The 17,862-nt window shown below is 40.7% G+C and overlaps 1 protein-coding gene across 8 annotated transcripts in view; it reads left to right on the forward strand.

Annotated features, from left to right (window-relative positions):
• Positions 1-955: 955 nt before the first annotated feature.
• Positions 956-17,862, forward strand: part of MAST2 (microtubule associated serine/threonine kinase 2) — a 198,647-nt gene continuing 181,740 nt past the window's right edge. For 3 of the 8 annotated variants that reach the window (XM_075037005.1, XM_075037008.1, XM_075037009.1), the window contains exon 1: positions 957-1,306. In XM_075037005.1, coding sequence (XP_074893106.1) covers positions 1,124-1,306 — 183 coding nt within the window. In that variant the 5' untranslated portion in view covers positions 957-1,123. Of the gene's footprint in view, positions 1,307-13,110; positions 13,129-17,862 lie in introns of those variants that run through there. The other 5 variants (XM_075037012.1, XM_075037014.1, XM_075037013.1 and 2 more) reach the window with 4 other exon arrangements.

Consider the following 17,862-nt stretch of genomic DNA (forward strand, 5'->3'; position numbering starts at 1 on the left):
CTGCTTCCTGATGCCATCCCACTCTCCATGAAAAAGTGGGCTGTAGCACTTGATGGCACAGCTGGTAAACGTCTTCCTGCACCTCAGTGCTCCTGCAGAGGGCTGGGGGCTGCCCAGAGAGGCTCCAGTCACGCCAGCGCTGCTGGGGGCTGGGGCTTGATTCCCACCATATCACACTGGAGGAGTCGGCGGGCCTCTTGGAACAAAGAAGTGTGGCGTTTTCCCAAATGCCACCTGCTACTGGTGACACCACAGGAAAGGTCCTGCGCTCACCTTACATTTCCAGGGGCAGTTAAGAGTTTACTGACACGGAAGCCGGTTGCTGCTGGACACCTGAGCTGATCCCGGATGATGACGATGGGGGCAGAAACACTGCCCGCCCCCCCCCCCCCCCCGGAGACACTATTGCATTGTGCATCCTCAGTCTACACCTCTGAGCCTCCTTTTGCGACCGCAACGAGACAGCCCTGTCCCTCCTCTCGTGGCAGGGCAGCAGAGCATCTGCAGCCCGGAGGCGTCACTTCCCCGGGCAGCCCTACCGGGAGCCAGGCTGCCGGACTGCTGTGGTCCCCCCCCGCGGTGTATTCCTCCCTTCTGCGTGTGTTCCCACCGGCGGCGGCGCAGGGAGCCGCGCAGGGCTGGCGGGGGCAGCGTGCGGGGCGCCGCTGCCCGTCGGCGAGACCGCCATTCCCTCAGCGGCGCCCGCTGCCTTTCCCAAGTTGCCCCGCGCCCTTTCCCGCCTCGCACCTCCCGCCCGCCCCTCGTGACAAGTCTCGCGCGTTCCCCTCCTTCCCTCCTCCCCGCCAAGTCTCGCGCCTCTTCCCCGCCGCGACGCCGGTGCTCTCGCGATAGGCAGCGGGCGGGCGGGCGGGCGCGCGGCGGGGGGGGGGGGTGGGGGGAGGCGGCGCCGCGGCAGCCGCTGCGCCCGCGCTCCCTGACAGGCGGGCGGCGGGAGCGGCGGCGGCGGCGGGCGGGCATGTCCCTCCGCCCCGCGCGCAGGTGGTGGCGGCGACGGTGGCGGCGGCGCCGCCCCGGCTCTCCGTGACTCCCGCCGGCCATGGCCGGCTCCGCGCCGCGGGGGCCCGAGTCGTGCCGCAGCCGCCGCTGAGGAGAAGCCGCCGCGATGAGGAAGGGCCGCTCCCGGGGGGACAAAGCGGCTCCGCCGCCGCCGCCGCGGAGGGAGCCCGGGCGGGCGGTGGCCGCCAGCGCGGCGGAGCGGAGAGCCACCCTGCTGGGGGGCGGCGGCAGGAAGGACCCGGAGGACGCCAGGGCCGCGGGGGCGCCTTGCCGGGAGGCGCTGGAGAGGGTAAAGCCGGGTCGTGGGGCCGGAGGTGGGGGGGGGGAGCCGTGCCGGTGGCGGCCGTTGGCATGGAGACGCGCGCCCCGCGTGGCGGGGGACGGCGGCGGGCGGGGGCGCCCGGCGGTGCCGCCTTCCGCGCCCGGCCGGGCTGCGGCTGCCGCAGTCGCAGGTCAGGGGTGCGCCTGGCCCGGGCCGGGGGGCTCCCGCGGCTGCGGCGCGGGGGGGGACGGGGGACACGGAGAGTGTCCGGAGGGTGGCGGGAGGCGGAGGGTCGGGGAGAGGCGAGGTGCTGCGCTCGGCGGGAGGGGTCGGCCTGGGGGGGGGAGGCTGCATCCTGCGAGCATCCTCCCACGTGACGTGGGCATCGTCAGGTAGATGGCCCCAGGAGAGGGAGGGGTGGATGTGGCGGTGTGTCAGGGTTCTGGCGGCGTGGCGCTGAGGGAGCGGTGGGGGAGTCGTCGGGGTGGCAGAAGTCCTGCCTGCACGGCGGTGAAGAAGCGAGGGAGGATGCGGTGAAATCTACTTCGTGTTCTGTGCTTGCTGGTAGTAATAATCACAGAATGCTTCTTGCTAGTAACCTTCTGTAGGTCACTCCTAATTGTGACATTAGTTATGATGCGTTTTCCAGCATTTCTTAGGTCTTAATTCTTAGTGCAAGAAGTGGTGGTTTGTTTGGGAAACATACCTTTGCAGATATTCGAAAAGGCATAGGCTCACTTAAAAGTGAGAGTGCCTAAGTTCAATGGATCTGCTTTTAGGTCTTTCACCCCCACAAAAAAAGATCTACTGATTGCTGCTTAGGGTCACAGGGATTGGAGACCCAAGAGATCTTGAACTTTGTTTCAATGTGTTTTCATATTCCTAGTTTTACCAGAGAGGAAAATGCGGGATCAGACTTAGCAGTTTAAAAATGTAGATGGCAACTAATGTGCCTTTTTTTTTTTTTTTTTTTTTTTGAAGAGAAGGAGAAAGTATCACAAGTATGAAGACTCCCAAGATGCAGTAATTCACTGCTTTGTTTTGCCATTTTTAGGACCAAAGTGAAAAACTAGGTTATTTGACTTTTGTTGTGAAAAAGGTGACTTACGTTTATGTCATTATTGCAGATGCACAGGTTTACTTTTTTTTTTTTTTAAATTTCTTAGGTTTTTCTAGAAAAGCTGCATTACATTGCCTTTAATTATAGGAGACTTGTATTTTGGCTTTGACTAGTGAGTATCTCTTGAATAGAGATTTCTCGGACTGGGCCCTGGAAGAAGAGAGCTCTATTTTTTTAATTTTTTTTTTTTTATTTTATTCTCTAGTGCCTTCTTAAGCCAAGTGATTAAGAGGTGCTGCTGCTTTTGATGCTTATCACTTCCTGAAACAATTAAAGAACACTAATATCCTTATTCAAGAAATAAATCATAATCTGAAAGCAGAAGAGCTGACTTAGTTTCTTCCCAACTATCCATTAAAATAGTTGTTGGTTGGTAGAGCTATCAAATGGAATAGCAAGGTGTTTGTTGTACTGTTTTGATATATTGTATATGATATTGACATGGAAATTAGAGTAAATTATTTCTGTTCTTGGTAGTTGTGAACTAAACTTTTTACGAGTCATGCATACAGAACACACTACGTACCATAGAGTGTATTGAACACTCGGGAAGCTTCACCAAAACAACATTAACATGGTAAAGCAGGAAAGGCTGCAAATTCAGAAGTGCCAGTTTTTGAGATGCACAAGGCTTTTTAATGGGAGATACTGCCAGTTTGTTTTTAGCTTGGGTGCTCTGACTAAGACCTGATGTGACTTGTAGGAACAGATCTTTACGTGCTGGTGAGTATTCAGTGTGATGGAGTTGTCGAGGAGTTTTGCAGCTAAAGTTAAGAAAGCTTCTACTCAACCTGTGTGAGATGCCTCCCCAAATTTCAAAGCAGAACCTCTCATCCCCTCTCCCCTTTTGTCTTCCATTTGAAGTGGTGGAAGTTTTGTAAATGTGGTAAGCAACTGGAAATAGACGAGTTGAACAAATTTAATAAACAGGACAGATAAGTCTACTCACAGCATTTCTGTCTTTAATATCAGTAATTCAGTATTTCTTTAAACATCAGGAGTTGGTAGGGTGGATGTGGTGGAAAGGGCCTTCTGAGATACAAAAGACAGTGTGATGCGATGCTCCATTTCCACTGATGCAGCTTGCAGCTTGACAAATATTTCCTCTGGGGCCACTTCTGATTTAAGTAGCATTGTTATTCCAAGCCTGTAGTATGCCCTCAGTTGTACCAATGCAGCAGTGTGCACAGCTGCAGGGAACCGTTCTGAATAAAATTCAGATTTCACAGTTTGTTTGCCATACGTTTGCACAAGTTTGTGGTTGGGGGAGACTAAGCTATTATAATGCTGGAAAAAGTACTTATCAAACTGTGACTGTAGTAGTTAGTCACTGTGCTGACCTTTAGGCCTTTGAAAATCTGGTCCTTTAATGTGCTGTGCTTGTCGTTCTGACGTGTACATACGATTAATGTTTTCACTTTTTTATGAGTTACGTAAGAACATAAAAATAACTGTTCTTGGTCACATTAAAGATCCCTCTAGCCCAGTATCCTGCCTCTCTGAGCTGCCAAAAAGCAGATGCTTGGAGAAGAGTATAGTGTATATTGAGGAAATACCTCTCCCAGCCTCCAGTAATTTGTGGCTCACAGGTTTCCGGAACTAGAGGTGATATTTGTTTTTAGTGCCCCCAGTGGGTTTTTTCTTCTATGAATTTGTCCAATTGGTATTTGAAGCCATGTATGCTTGTAGCATCCACAGCATCCTGTGGCTGAGTGTTATAAGGCTTAAATACATTTGGTGTGGAAAAAACACTTCTTTTTTGTTTGCTTTTGAACTTTCTACCTGCTTGTTTCATGCCTCATTTGTTAATTCTTGTATTGGAAGAGGCAGCGAAAAAGAGAATCCATGTTCTTCTGTGTAGCTTATGGCTTGATAACTTTTTATTTTATTTACCATCCCTTGCTTGTGACTTTTCCAGAGGAGTTTTAGAAAGAAGTGACTCTAACCTTTTCATTGTCCTTGCTATTTTCTTTGCACCTTTTGCAGGTGTGTTCCTGACTGGAGTTAGTGATGCAGATATCAGAGGAACAGGGTTGGGGAACAGTAAACCAGGACTGGCTACAGTATTTGAGCATATAACACCCTGTAAACTTATATAGCATATGAAGTTTTATTCTTTAATCTCCTACCTGCTTTTTCTTGACGATCTTTAAACATTGAGTTGGCGCTTTCATGGAACTGTCTATTATAACTCCAAAATCACTCTTTTAAGTGGTAATAGCTATTCAGAATTTGTCATTGTGTATATAAATTTAGGATTTTTTCCTACATTATGCATCCCTTTACATTTATCTACATTTAATCTTATCTGCTATTTTACAGCCCACTTAAACAGTATCATTAAGGTCTTCTTCAGATCTTTGGCCATCGCTTTTGCAACCTGGAATAACTTTAAGCATTGTCAGCTAACTCTGTCACGTAAGTGCTAAGCTTCTTTGCTAGATTTTGCTTTAAAATGTTGAAGGTATTGATCCCAGAATAGATCCTTGTGGGACTCCACTGGTGATCTTTCTTTTTTGGGAAAAAGGCTAATTGTTCCAGCTTCTTATTTCCTATCTGTTAATCAGTCATTAATTCGTAGTTGAATTGTCCTTCTTATCCCATGGCAGTTTGGTTTCATTGAGCGAGGGCATCTTTGTCAAACACAGCCCACCTGGGTTTCTGTAAAGCATCAGCCTAATCATTGTATGTTCTGTGACTACATTGAAGGACAAAAATGGAAAGTTGAGGTGAAGGTTATTGTTGCTTAGGAGTGACAGTCACCCTCATCCAGAGGCATATTGTAAGCGTTAGATTGTTTCCATGTCATGCTTACATAATTAGTTTGAGGCATTGTGATATTTATTGTGAAAGATCCTACATGGATCATAGCCAGTATTTGTCAGAGGTGCTTTTATTAGCATTTTCTACTTCAGGTAGAAGTCAAAGTTACCATATAAAGGACTCTTCAGTGTCTGGAAGAGCAAGAGGGGAACACATACAAGGAAAGCTGTAGTATTGTGGTAGGTCTAGGGGCATGGAGGTTGAGGGTCAAAAGAGTAAAAATACAGGACACTGAGCACTGAATATCCCTGAACAGCATTCTCTGCTCTAAAGGCATCCAGGGAGCTAGTGGCTGCTGCCCAGTGGTGCTTTGCTCGGAGATGTGACAGGATGAGGGAATAGAAACAGACACCATGCTTGTCAACATTTTACCCTCGCTTCTGTCAAGCTTCCCTCTTCTCTTGCCGTGGATGGCCAGGGCCAGGAGAGGATTTATGAGTAGATTCCATGACTTTGTGATTTTGAGGGATAATAAAGAAACAAAGGGGAAAACAGTAGCAGAATCTCAACAAGCAGTTCAGGGAGCTGGTAGAGGGACTGCAAGTTGTAGAGGCGGTATTTTGGGTTAGATGGACCCTTTGTCTTGTATAAAGTTTAACTTGGCTGCTGCTGACGTAGAGTTGGACTGAAATGTTGCTAAACGTGGAGGCTCCCCGTACGTTCATTGTATGGGAAATGTTCAGCTGATGCCAGCAGGCAAGCTGCATACATAATATTGAGAAGGATGAAAAACCTCCTTAGTCCTGGTTAGTTTTGTGTTGGGGGAGCCCTTTCTGTAGGGCAGTCAGTGCAGTAGACTTATCTCCAGCTGTCAGTTTTGGTGTGCCTGAAGAAGGGTGATCTTGGGTATTCCCCACAGTACATTTTGTCATTTCTGAATTGGATAGAAAGTATTTCCTGAGCTTTGAACAAAGTAACTGACTTAACAATCAAATCATTTGACTATTATAGTCATTTGGAACTGTAGTGCTGCAAACTTTCTGAGAGCAGGAAAAGTATTCCTTTCTCTCCACGTGTCTTTGAAGCTTTGTAGATCTGTATGTCCCAAAGCCAAAATGGATTACTGTGGTTATGCAGTGTGATTTCCCCACATGTGTAGGCTCTGGAGCTTTCCTGAAAGATAAATTAAAACTTCTCTCTTAGAAATTGATCTTATCTTAGCCTTAGATCATGGTGTGCCTGTCACCTTTTCTGGAAAGCTCTGCCAATGTTTAATTATACCTGCAGTTAGGAAACTAAACCACATCTTATTTCAAGGCTTGTTTTGTCTAATGTCCAACTTTGAGCTGTGGAATATGCCTATGCTAGCACAGGCAGTAAAAATTCTCTACTATTTGATATCTTTTCCATGTATAAGTACTTGAAATGTAAAATCTAGCTTCAGTTGGAACAGAAGATACTGAGTTCTTTTACTTCTAGCACTTTGTGCTTTCCCCTTGATTGTTCTTGGAGCGAGTGCACCAAAAATAGGTAGTATTCTGGCAGCAGCCTGGAACAGTGTGATCACAAAGTTACTTCTCTACTACTGTTTAATACTTGTCTTTTTACAACTTCGGGGACTGCATTACCACAGTTGGGTGTGTCATGTGAGAGAGAGTTTTGTAACATTATGGCTATGTGGATATTTCTACTCCATGTATTCAGGACATAGTGCAAATTGGTCCACGAGTGCTTATGAACATTAGGTTGGAAAGCTTATCCTGCCTCTCATGTTGTCTTTATATTTTTTTTTTTTTCTTGAAGGAATGGCAAAGGATCTTTTCCACTGACTTCTCACCCTGTTCGTGTTTTTGGAAAGCAGTCAGTGACCAGCAGGGAGAAACTGGCCAAACCCCAGAGTGCTAGTCAGATTTGTTTTGCCTCCACAGCTGCAAAGAAGCTGTTACCATGCTTTCCTTGCTGCGTGGCAAGCCTGGAAATTGAAAAGATCTTTCTTTTTTCCTAATCAGAACTTCTGTGCTTCAAATATAATAAATTTTTTCTCTTTTTTTTTTTCCTTTTCCCTCTAGGTGCCATTGGTGCTATTAAAGGCAGTACCTCTATTGTGATGAGCCCTGTACGTAGATTTCATAACAATTTAGTGTTCTTTGGTTATTTCTACCCTGAGTCTTCCCTTTTGTTTGATAGGTGAAGCAGCAGGCTTTTGGAGTTCAGCTGACACTTTGCTTCTGAGCTTTCTCTACATCTCTGTCTCTCAGGCTGCTGATCAGAGCTCTGTTGCAGCTCCTGTTCTGCTCCCCCAGCCACGGACCCTATGATTAACAGCTCACAACACTCAAAGCTGTCTTCTAACTTCCTATCAAAATGTATAAGCTGGGATGAAACTTAATCTGAAGAAGATGGAGGTTTATTTCCAAAATTCAAGCAAATAAACAGAATCAAATGGACATATTGCTAGCAATGCAGATTGCATTTGCAATAAAGTGTAGTTTTTAATATTCACATTACAGATTCCATAAAAGCAAATATAGATTAAACATAGCAAATATGTTCTGTAAGCATCATTGCTCCTCCTTATCAAAGGAGAGATGGAGTGCTGCTGAATTCTGGAAGATCAGGAACCATTGTTTTACATAAATACCTCTACCTACCTGTTTTGGGATTTTGTTGCCGTTTAGGGCTGATTTTAGAGCAATTCTTTTCCTGTGCCTGTTTCATCAAGGGAGCTAAAGAAAGTCTTAAAGAAGACATTGGTAAAGACTCCTAAATTACAAGCTGTCAATGTGACTTAACATTAGAAACTCAGTTACTCTTTGTAGACCTCAGACTTCCTTTTCCCATCTCCCTTTTTTGCTCTCTAGCTCTTTTTCTCATTATAGGGAGAGAGCAAAAAATAAGTGTTTATGTTGTGGTTTTTTTTTAATAAGAAGATGCTGAGTTCTATTCTGTAAAGCTTCTGATATGGTGAACCAGAGTCCAGAGCATATGGTTGGCTGGCAGGCATTCTTACTCATCCTCAGAGTTTAATTTCTTAATTTTATCCCCTCCTCTGTGGAGAAATAAAGGTAATGAAGAAGCCAGACCATAGCTGCCGAAGAGAGAGCTGTTCCCTATGACATGAACAGTTCTGTCACTGTTTTCTTCTCTGTCCTTTTCCTGAGGAGGCAAGAAAAGAAGCCAGAAAGAACAAACCTCTTGATGTCCTGTAGGTGTGTCTTGCTGTCTTCCATGAGCTGATTCTTCTTGATGCCAGAGCTACTCTGGTTTGACTTCTTCATTAGCCATAGTTTTGCCTTTCAGTATTTTGATCGGGCAGCAATGGCAGCTGCTGGCAACATGTTGCTCTGAGTTCACTTGTATGTTCATACTAATGTTTAGAAGTATGGGGGGGGGAGAGGAAGTGACTGAAGAAAAATGTCATCTAAAAGCAGGCAAAGGGGAATAGAGTCAAGTGTTCAATTCTGCAATGTGCTTGTTAGATAATAACAGAATTGAGCCAAAGATTAATCTAGAAGTAGACAAAAGGGACGTAGATTTAAGTGACCAATAATTCTGCCATGGGCTTGTTAGATAATAGCAAAATAGTGCCAAAGGACATATGGCACTTCTCTGGCCTGATATAATAAAAACATCGCTTCCCTCAAAGTTGAATATTAATGCATAAACTTAATTTGTTTAAATCGATTTGTGTGAATCAATAACTAGGTAGGCATTGCATCAGCAGCTTAGATGATTCAGCTTGCTCATGTGAGATTTCACTTTCCTGTCACAAGTGAAGAGTAAGAGCAAATATTGTGTATTAGCTGCATTGATTTCATATTTTGCATATTAGAATAGCTAAGCAGGCAGTGGAGAGATTATGAATATATAGGTGTTCATGTTGCTGATTATTTGCATCTGAGTTCAGCAGTGCACTGCTTTTCTTGTCCAAAAGGAGCATAGAAGTGAAGGAGCCAAGAGAAGTCTTCTACCAGAAGTGGCTGGATTTGGTGAGGGACTACTTGTATTTATAATCATAATCAGTTATTAGCTTGAAGGGAAAAGCTGCTGTTACACAGTATTTGTTACAGAGCACTTGAGGGTAACAGTGGGGTGCTGTCCAAAGCTGGGATTAAGCATCTACAAAACACTCAGACTGTGGATATATTCCTGACTGTATGTGTTGGGAAACCAAGTAATATCTGTGTGTATTGTGTTGGAGGAATGGGTATGCGTTATTGAATTTATACCTAGAAGTTGACTTACTTCTTGAGCAAGCTCATATGCCTTCTTACAGTGCAAAGAATGTGAATGTTGTCCTGCCTGTCAAGGTAGTTCTTAGAGTCTCTAGAAGAGGCAATTTTTTATTTTCATCTGATAGGTAATTTTTATTGCCTGGGCTGCCTGTTGTGCTCCATAAGCTAATATAGCTTTGGTGCTTATAAGAAATGCAGTGGATTATTATAGATATGATGATAGGCATTTATTTAAAATAAAAGGTTTTTTTACTCTCATCTAATTCTTATTCATGGAACCTGAGTAGCTGAAGCTAAGCAAGCAGTGAAGACCACCAGGTTAGTGGATTGTTTGAGACCAAACCAAAAAGCTTTTATCACCCATCAAGACCTTGTTCCTCAAGAACCACAGTAGCTAAATAGGCAGGTCATGTAGAGTTTTAACAATTTCATTTCCATGTCAAATGATGATGTGCTGTGGTTAGTGTCTTTTTGTAGTGATGTAGTACTATTTGAAGCCTGGTGAAAATGCTGCTCTTTGGAGGAAGAAGCTGAGTCCATGATCACTCAAAAAGCTACCTTTTTGCAAGAAAGTAGAAAAATCTATTTCAGGTGGTGAAAATGTGCTTGTTTTTTTGATGTCTTGATAGATGTCACTCTTGGTCATAGAAGGTTAATGCTTTGTGGTATCTCACTGTAGTGGAAAGATCTGAAGGCCTTGTTTGGTTTGTAATGAAGCAGGTCTGTTGTTACCTTTAAAACCTGCTTTAAAAGCTTTTATTTTTTTCACTTACTCTTCCTCTAAGCTGTGTTTTTTTGTAATAGTGTATCATCTAACTTACAGCTTAGGTCCCATGAACCCTAAAACTAGTAATCTGTCAGAAATTATTTTCAAATGTCCTGTTATAAATACACATTACAGTGCAGTGAGGGAATAGGGTTCAAGACTAAAACCCCAGCAATAATAAAAAAATCTAGCTGTCTAGCTTGTCAGTTTTTTCCTATTTGGAATCACTCTAGCATTAATGGAGGTACATTATTTACATGGAAGTACATTATTTACATGGAAGATAGAATGATGCTCTGTTTCCTTTCAGGAAAAAATCATGCCTTTGCTATTAGAACTGCATCATAAATGTTTTCACCTTTTCTTATACATATAGTAAACAAATTAACAATAAAATACTTTCCAAAACCTTTTAGTTGATCTGGATTTTCATGAATGTAGAAGCAAGACGGTCTTTAAAACATTCTGTGTACCTGTTTAAATTTCCAGAAGCAGCTAGCACTGTTAAGGTTGGACTGTGGGGAGTTTAAGAATTTTTGAAATGTAATTTCTGATTCAGTTTCAGTCCACACATGTCTTCCCAAACTGTCTATAGCGGAAGATTTTCTCTAATGTTTTTTACTACATAGTGTGACAGGTAATCCACCATAAACATTTTCAACAGTACAAAGCCAAGATGAGTTATTTAACTACTTAATTGAATGGCACTTGGATAACTTTTTTTTCTTTGGCCTTTACCGTGTCATGCTAGTATTTCTGAAACTCTTGTTGTTTGGCATCTCATCTAATTCTGCTAATAGTAAAAATACTTAACAATAGTTAGAAGCTGAATTTTCAGTGCACTTCTGGGGCACTGCTTCCATTATCTGCACATTGTCCAAACATCCAGCAATCCATTCAAGATAGATTTCTGGTAACACTTAAAATTTGTTGCTTATATGGGGCTACATTCTGCTAGCCCTAACTTCTTGCAGTGACTGTGAGCTGTCTTATGGGAATTACCTCAGTATACCCTATGTGTTTATCACTTTAATATGTTAGCTGCTAGCACATCAGGATTTAAAAAAAAAAAAAAAAAAGATGATTTTGTAGGTCCTGCCATCCCTGTTGATTTTTCCTTATTGGATTTGGTAGAAGAGTTCACAGACCAGTTTGTCTTTCATGATGGAAGAGAAAGTACAGAATGGTTACAATGGTAAACAAATGCTGGCCTGCAACATATAGAAAGCAGTTTTACTGAAGGCTGAATTATGTGTACAGTTGGACCCAAACTTGAGACACTTTGTCATTTTTTTCTTAGTCCATCCAAACAAAAACTCAGTGCAAAAGGTACATCCGCTAAGGAGTGAGGGGAATTCAGTACTGTCTGTGGGGTGAAAACTTGTGAAAACATCTTGTAGCTGCATTTCAGGAAGCTTGAAAATTTTTTGAAATGTAGTATTTGTCAGATTGATTAACTGATGCTCAAGCATGTTCTTTTATCCTTCAAATACACACCTGTCATGCTTTGAGCTCAATAAGAGTGATTTAAAAAAAAAAAAAAGGTGGTTTTCTAATATGCCTTCCTGGTACTATGTCTAATAACCAGAACTTGATACTGCTGCTTATGTGTGCTGTTTTCATGACACAGAGTCATACACATGCAGAAGGACTGCATAAATACCTGAGTTATATTCTACAGATGGTTTAAGCGTGGTTCCATGTTTCCAGGAAGACTTTCTCCCTGTGCATGTTGATTTCCAGTTATCGCAGGTTTTAAACTTGGGGTTTGCTTCTCTTTGCATTGAAGAGCATACAGCTTAGAATCATCAAATTGCATTTCTCTGCGCTCTTTCTTACAATACAATTTGTCATTGCAAAGCAAGCACACATCAGCAAAACTGCATAGATAGCTTTGTCCTTTATGTGGCTTTCAGAGCTTTCTGAGGAAGCATGTACGGTACCCAGAGAATCCAACTTCACTAATGCAAGCAAAGTGTTAAACTCTCGGAAGGGCAAAACTGGAGAGGAGTATGTAATGGAGGCTTGTGGAGCTACTTAAGGAAAAAAATGTACTGATAGGCAGTGAAATAATTTAATGTCTTGCATTGTTTTTCTGATGTTTATGCTGTTAATCTCCTGGTAGTTGCATGTCCTCTGTTCACTGAGAGGGCTAGCAGCAGCTTTTCTTATGGTTGTATTTTTTGCCATTTGAAATGGAGTAAAACCCCAGTTTTATTTTAAAGAAACCATTGTGGGACCCCAGAGCAAGGAAATGTCATCTCAAAAATGGAATGCTTAATAATTAAAACTGGTTTATTATTCACTAAAATCATACCATTCAATCTTTAGTGTATTTACAAGCACTTTATTATCATAAAAATCACATTTTAATATGGACCCTCAGAAAAGTCCTTTAAAGAAAATCTAGTGGTCAGGACTGATGTTAAGTATTCTGGACAGCACCAGAAGATCAGAGAGTACAAATAAATAAATTACAGTCACTGTTTTAGAGGAAAGCTTATAAATGAGTTGTATAGTTAATGAAGTGACTGTAGGCATTTAAATGTTTAAACATTAGGCATCGATGGATGCAGTGACATATTAGTAGCAAATGCTACTTTATTTTATGAAATGATTTAAATTGGACCTGTGCAGTGTGAACATGGCAAAAATACGTGATCCTGAAAGTTAAATTATGCATTCAGTTAGGTATCTGTACGTTCTTTGACCTTTGCATTATTCCCTGTTTTTAGGACAGAGGAGAATCTGTCTGCAGCATTGTTTTGCCAGTTTAGCAGACTCTTTAGCAGAAGTGTCTACTGACTGTAGTCTTTCAGTTTGAGCTTGAGGCCTGGTGATGTTCATAAACCTAACAGTTGGGCATTGTTTTTGTTCTCAAGCAGAAGGGAAGAAACACATGGCTTGTCCTTGAAAAAAATTCTGGCTGTTGTTTCTTTGGGATGGAACTGTATTATGCTGCTTGGTAAGGAGAAGCTTTTGTGCCAGACTATAGAGACTCCATTTCTTTGTGTAGACATTGATAAGAATTGTGAATTAGTTTATCTTTGTCTGCCATTTTATATGATTTCTGTTAAGAAAAGCTAAGGATTAAGTGTTTGTTGTGTTTCCAAAGGTTAACTTAATTTCCTTTAGGTCTAAAGCCATTGGTAGTTTTATTTGCAGTCCTATAATCAAATGATAATTTTTTTTCCCATTCCATATGTGCAGATCTGCTGTTGAGTTTTAGTGAAAATTTGTTCTCAGGAAAACTTCACATAAGTGCTTCTTATTTTTGCTGTGCATTGATGTGCTTATCTCATTTGTGGTAGGAAGTGAGAAGATTCCAGATGGTTCATGAAGGCAAAAATATTGATGCCAAATGATTGGAACTTTCACTGTCAGAAACAAAAAAAAAGTTTCAATTTTTTTCCTGCTGCAAATAATGATCTTCCCCAGTGATGATAACACCAGATTAAAATGAATCTTGGTCTTTCTTCATCATGTATATGAACAAATAGTGTTCTGACTCTTAGCAGAGCATTGTGCCTTGTTAGATCTTATTTTGCTGCTAATCTCTGTCTAACTACAGGTAGTTCCACTGCTACCTACTACTGTTCAGGTCATAGCTGCAATACATAAAAGCATCCTGGGCAAACAAGTAGTGTGGTTAAAGAGGATTTCTGTAGTGTTTTCTGGTTTCAAACTTTTCTTTCTGTGCAGAGTGTGCTATTCAAGTGAACTTTATAAATTAAGATCAAGTCTTAAAATTGTGTTACCTATCTGTAACTAGTCATTGAATGTCTGATTAGAAAAGCCCCTTTAACTCACCTGAGCGGTTCCCTGCCGAAGTTCAGTTCATGACTTACCTTTCGCTTTTCTTTGTCGGCAGCTTCATTTGAAACAAGCCTTGGAATAGCAGTTGGGCATATATTTCTCTCCTTTTAGCCCCCTTAGTCTTGGGACAGTTTTTGAAGGGCTGTATCTCTTACTGGACCAACAGAGACTTTTATTTGAGACTGTACTTCAAACTTAATGACTCTTAACATTTTTCTTTGGAAAGTGCTTTTTTCAAAAGAATATTAGAACTCTGCACTGTTAGTAAATGAGCAATTTTTATGCAGCATGCACATTTTAATACACTGTATTATTGTTCACTTGCCAAACTTTGTATTTTTAGCTAGTATTTTGATTTTAAATGTTTTATTTGTGCCTCAGGCATAGAAAATTCTATATTGTTTTGGGCTGAGAATCAAATATTAATACAGATAATTTCTCAGTTTTTGAAACGTGACCCAGAGCTTCCTGTCTGCAATGTATAAAATTAGGTGAAACTCTCTTACAGGTCCTATTGCTGTGAAGCAGTTGCTTGTTTATGTAAATTGAATGAACGTTTAACCTGTCACTAGGTCTTGTTCATCTCGGTAGCAAAACAGAGGAACTTTACGTTCCCAATAAAAATGACTTGATTGTAACTTTGTTTATAGGCATTAAACAGAGTTTACAAACATTTAAGTAGGTATTTTATGTTGTTTTGCTCTTTCCCTGTGAATGAGAGGGTGAGACAATGTTCGTAATGTGAACGAAAATAAATATAGTTGGAGATCTGCAAGCTCACTCATTAAAAAAAAAAAAAATTAGCATCAATGTTGCACCAAATCAAGGCACCCTGCAGGATGTTTGGATAATTCTCCTTTTCATAACCGATATGAAATCATAGGTCTTTTTACATGCACAGCTTTAGATGCAGCTGTGTTTCTGCTGCTTGCCTGGTTCCTTAAGCAGTTCCCATTCTAGTCTTTCTTACAGCATAATTGTGATAAAAGGTGTTAAATTCAGTGTTTTCTGTGTAAAAAAGATCTGAATAAGTCTGTAAGAAATTGGGAAATGAGAAAAGTTTTGGCTTGTTGATACTGTGGATTATGGTCTTTAGCAAATCTAAATTTACATCTGTATTTGACTGTATAAAATCTAATAGAAAAGAATATAGAAGATAAATGAGTGTTAATGTGTAGGATGCTAAAGAGAACTTGCAGTAATACTTGACAGTGATGTTGGGACATCATGGGCTTGGTGCATCCTCTGAGTTTAATGGAAGAAAATCTTAAGAGAGAAGGCATTACTGATGTCTTATAACACCAAACTTTATTACAAATCACATTTTTTTAGGGTCATGATTCTTTTAATCCTTACAGCAGACAGGATTCTAATGTACAAATGACAAATTGAGTTGTTGATGTTTTTTTTTATCTGGTCAGGAGCTAATTTTCCTGCTCTATGCAACCTTTTTATGTTTGAAATACTCATGCTAGAATACCAATAATAAAGGAATGACGTGGCCTTTAACGTGCAGTGTCTTTGTTCAGGCTGGTTTTGTTTTCAGTGTCACTAGTGAGCACGTAGTGGGGTTTTGAGTCTTGATACATTGATAGTGGTTTCTTTGAACTTCTGCAAAGTTTAATGCAGACTTCTATAGAGTCTCTGTTGCTCTTTCTTCCCTAGATGAAATTATTTTGGCTTTAGGCATTTACAAGTTGAATTCAAGAATTATACTACTCATTTGTCTCTTAGTAAGGAGATCCTGAAGTAGGATCAAATACTTGGCTTGTATAAACCATTGTGGTAGTATTTGTATTTTCATATAAGGACCAAACATTCAAGCTGATACCATTTAATCACAAATTGCCTTGTGTTCTAGACTGTGGTTCCATCAGGAATAAGATTATTCTGCATCTAAATGATCCTCAGAAAGGGGGCAATAGTGTACATAGTTGTAAATATTCACTTTTGCTTTTTAACAAGCTTTTTAATGCGTTCTTGCAGCTGGGGTCACTTGGCAAGAAAGCTAACAACTTGAACTTCCCTGGTGAAACAACATTAAAGTTTCTGATTCATTAGTTCTGATCAAACCTGCCTTGGAGTTGTTTCCCGAAGAGTTAACAAGAAAAAAATCTTCCTGTTGGAGGATCAAGATAAGGAGGGTGTATCTCATAGTATAGGGTTCTGATACTGTGTCTTTCAGGAGACATTCTTTTTTTCTTGTTTGTTTTTAACTGTGGGATATTTTTTTTTTTCATACAAAAGGATTTAAATTTGTTTTATAACTTTTCTATCATCTGTGTTATAACTGCAGATGAGTGTACAGAGGAAGCTGTAGGTATTGAGAATGTTAAATGTGTGTGTGTTACACTGTATAACTGTTGAAAACATCACTGTGGCGATAACGCTTAGCTTTCCAGTCATTTTGAAAACTTAATATTGACACTAAGTTAAGTTTATATATTTACCTTTGTGGGAATGTTGGGATTTATTGCAAAGTTCTTAAAATAAATCTATTAAAGGGAAAAAATATTGTAAACCTCTTTTCTGTCTTTAAAATACTGACACTTTTATATAATGTAATATATTCTGCAAAACTTTTCTCTTGTTGATGTAGTAAACCAATATATTACAGCCTCTGAGAGGCTCTGTTGATTTAATGTAATTTTCCTTGATTCTGCTGTCTCTGACATTTTTCAGGATGCTGCTGGCAAGTATATGAATTAAGCAGATATAGTTAAGAAGAGTCTTAGTTACAAGTTCTTATTCAGCCTACAATTTTGGTCACATTTGGGCTCACCTCAGCTTCCTGCTAGCCCTCTTCCCTCAATATGTCATGTCCAGGCTAGAAAGTTAAGGCAAATTTCAGTGCTAAATACTAAAGCATAAATACTATGATTCCATTGCGTTAATTGCTACTTATTTAGACTGATATTTAGTCTGCAATCTGTTCTCTAGGCCTTTAATTTTCTTTTTCAGGGTATTTTAAAGTATATTAGAGGAGACCTAATGACAGGATCAGATTTATCTTCTGTTAAGGGTATATAGACACATTATATAAAGTGATGAGAAGGAAAAGAATGCTCCTCAGATATGTGCACACAATCCTGACACAATAGGCTTTTATCTTTTAAAGGACAAACAGTACTGTGTTAAAAAATAGAAAATGCAGCTTTCAGTGTTGACTATTTTTATTGCTTTAAAAAAATTCAGAAAGTGTCAAGTTATCCTCAAGTTGCATTACTCATTGGTTATCTTACAAAATAGGGTGATATTAGCGTATTCTTTGCCAATTTATTGTATTTAAATTTTCATTCTTCCTTCTAACAGTTAGCTAGAATTCACTTCCAGATCACCTTAGGTCGTTGTGCTCATTAGGCTTAAAAAAAAACAAAAAAGATTTCTCACTTTTCTTGTTAATTGATTACCTGTTCACAGAAAACTTTTTTGTAGACCTTTTTTTTCCCCTTGTCCCCCCAGCTAATAGTTTAACATGTTTTGACCTGCATATTTGAATACTTGTTAGTCACAGTTGAGTATTTTTGCTTGTTGTAGACATCTCTAGGAAAAATATATTTTTGAATTAGTTGTAACACAGTTACATGAAAGGAAGTGCTGCTTTATATGATCTGTTACATCTTAAATGTAGGCCATAAAGACAGTTCTTAAGAAGTTTTTTTCCTTAAGAAGTTTCATCTGTTGCTGATATATCAGTCTCACTAACTTCGTGGTACTTCCTCTGGCAGTTCAAGGAAGTACTTTGACATGCATCCACATTTTCAGTATTCACGTGCCATTTGTAGGTTAGGATCTGTGCTGTGTCACTCTCTTGCAGCACCATTAAATGAACATTAAAAAAAAAAAGCTGCTGAAAATCATTGCAGTGGTTTATGTGCTTGTT

Source organism: Buteo buteo, chromosome 10, assembly GCF_964188355.1.
Source record: "Buteo buteo chromosome 10, bButBut1.hap1.1, whole genome shotgun sequence".
Classification (NCBI taxonomy): Eukaryota; Metazoa; Chordata; class Aves; order Accipitriformes; family Accipitridae; genus Buteo; species Buteo buteo.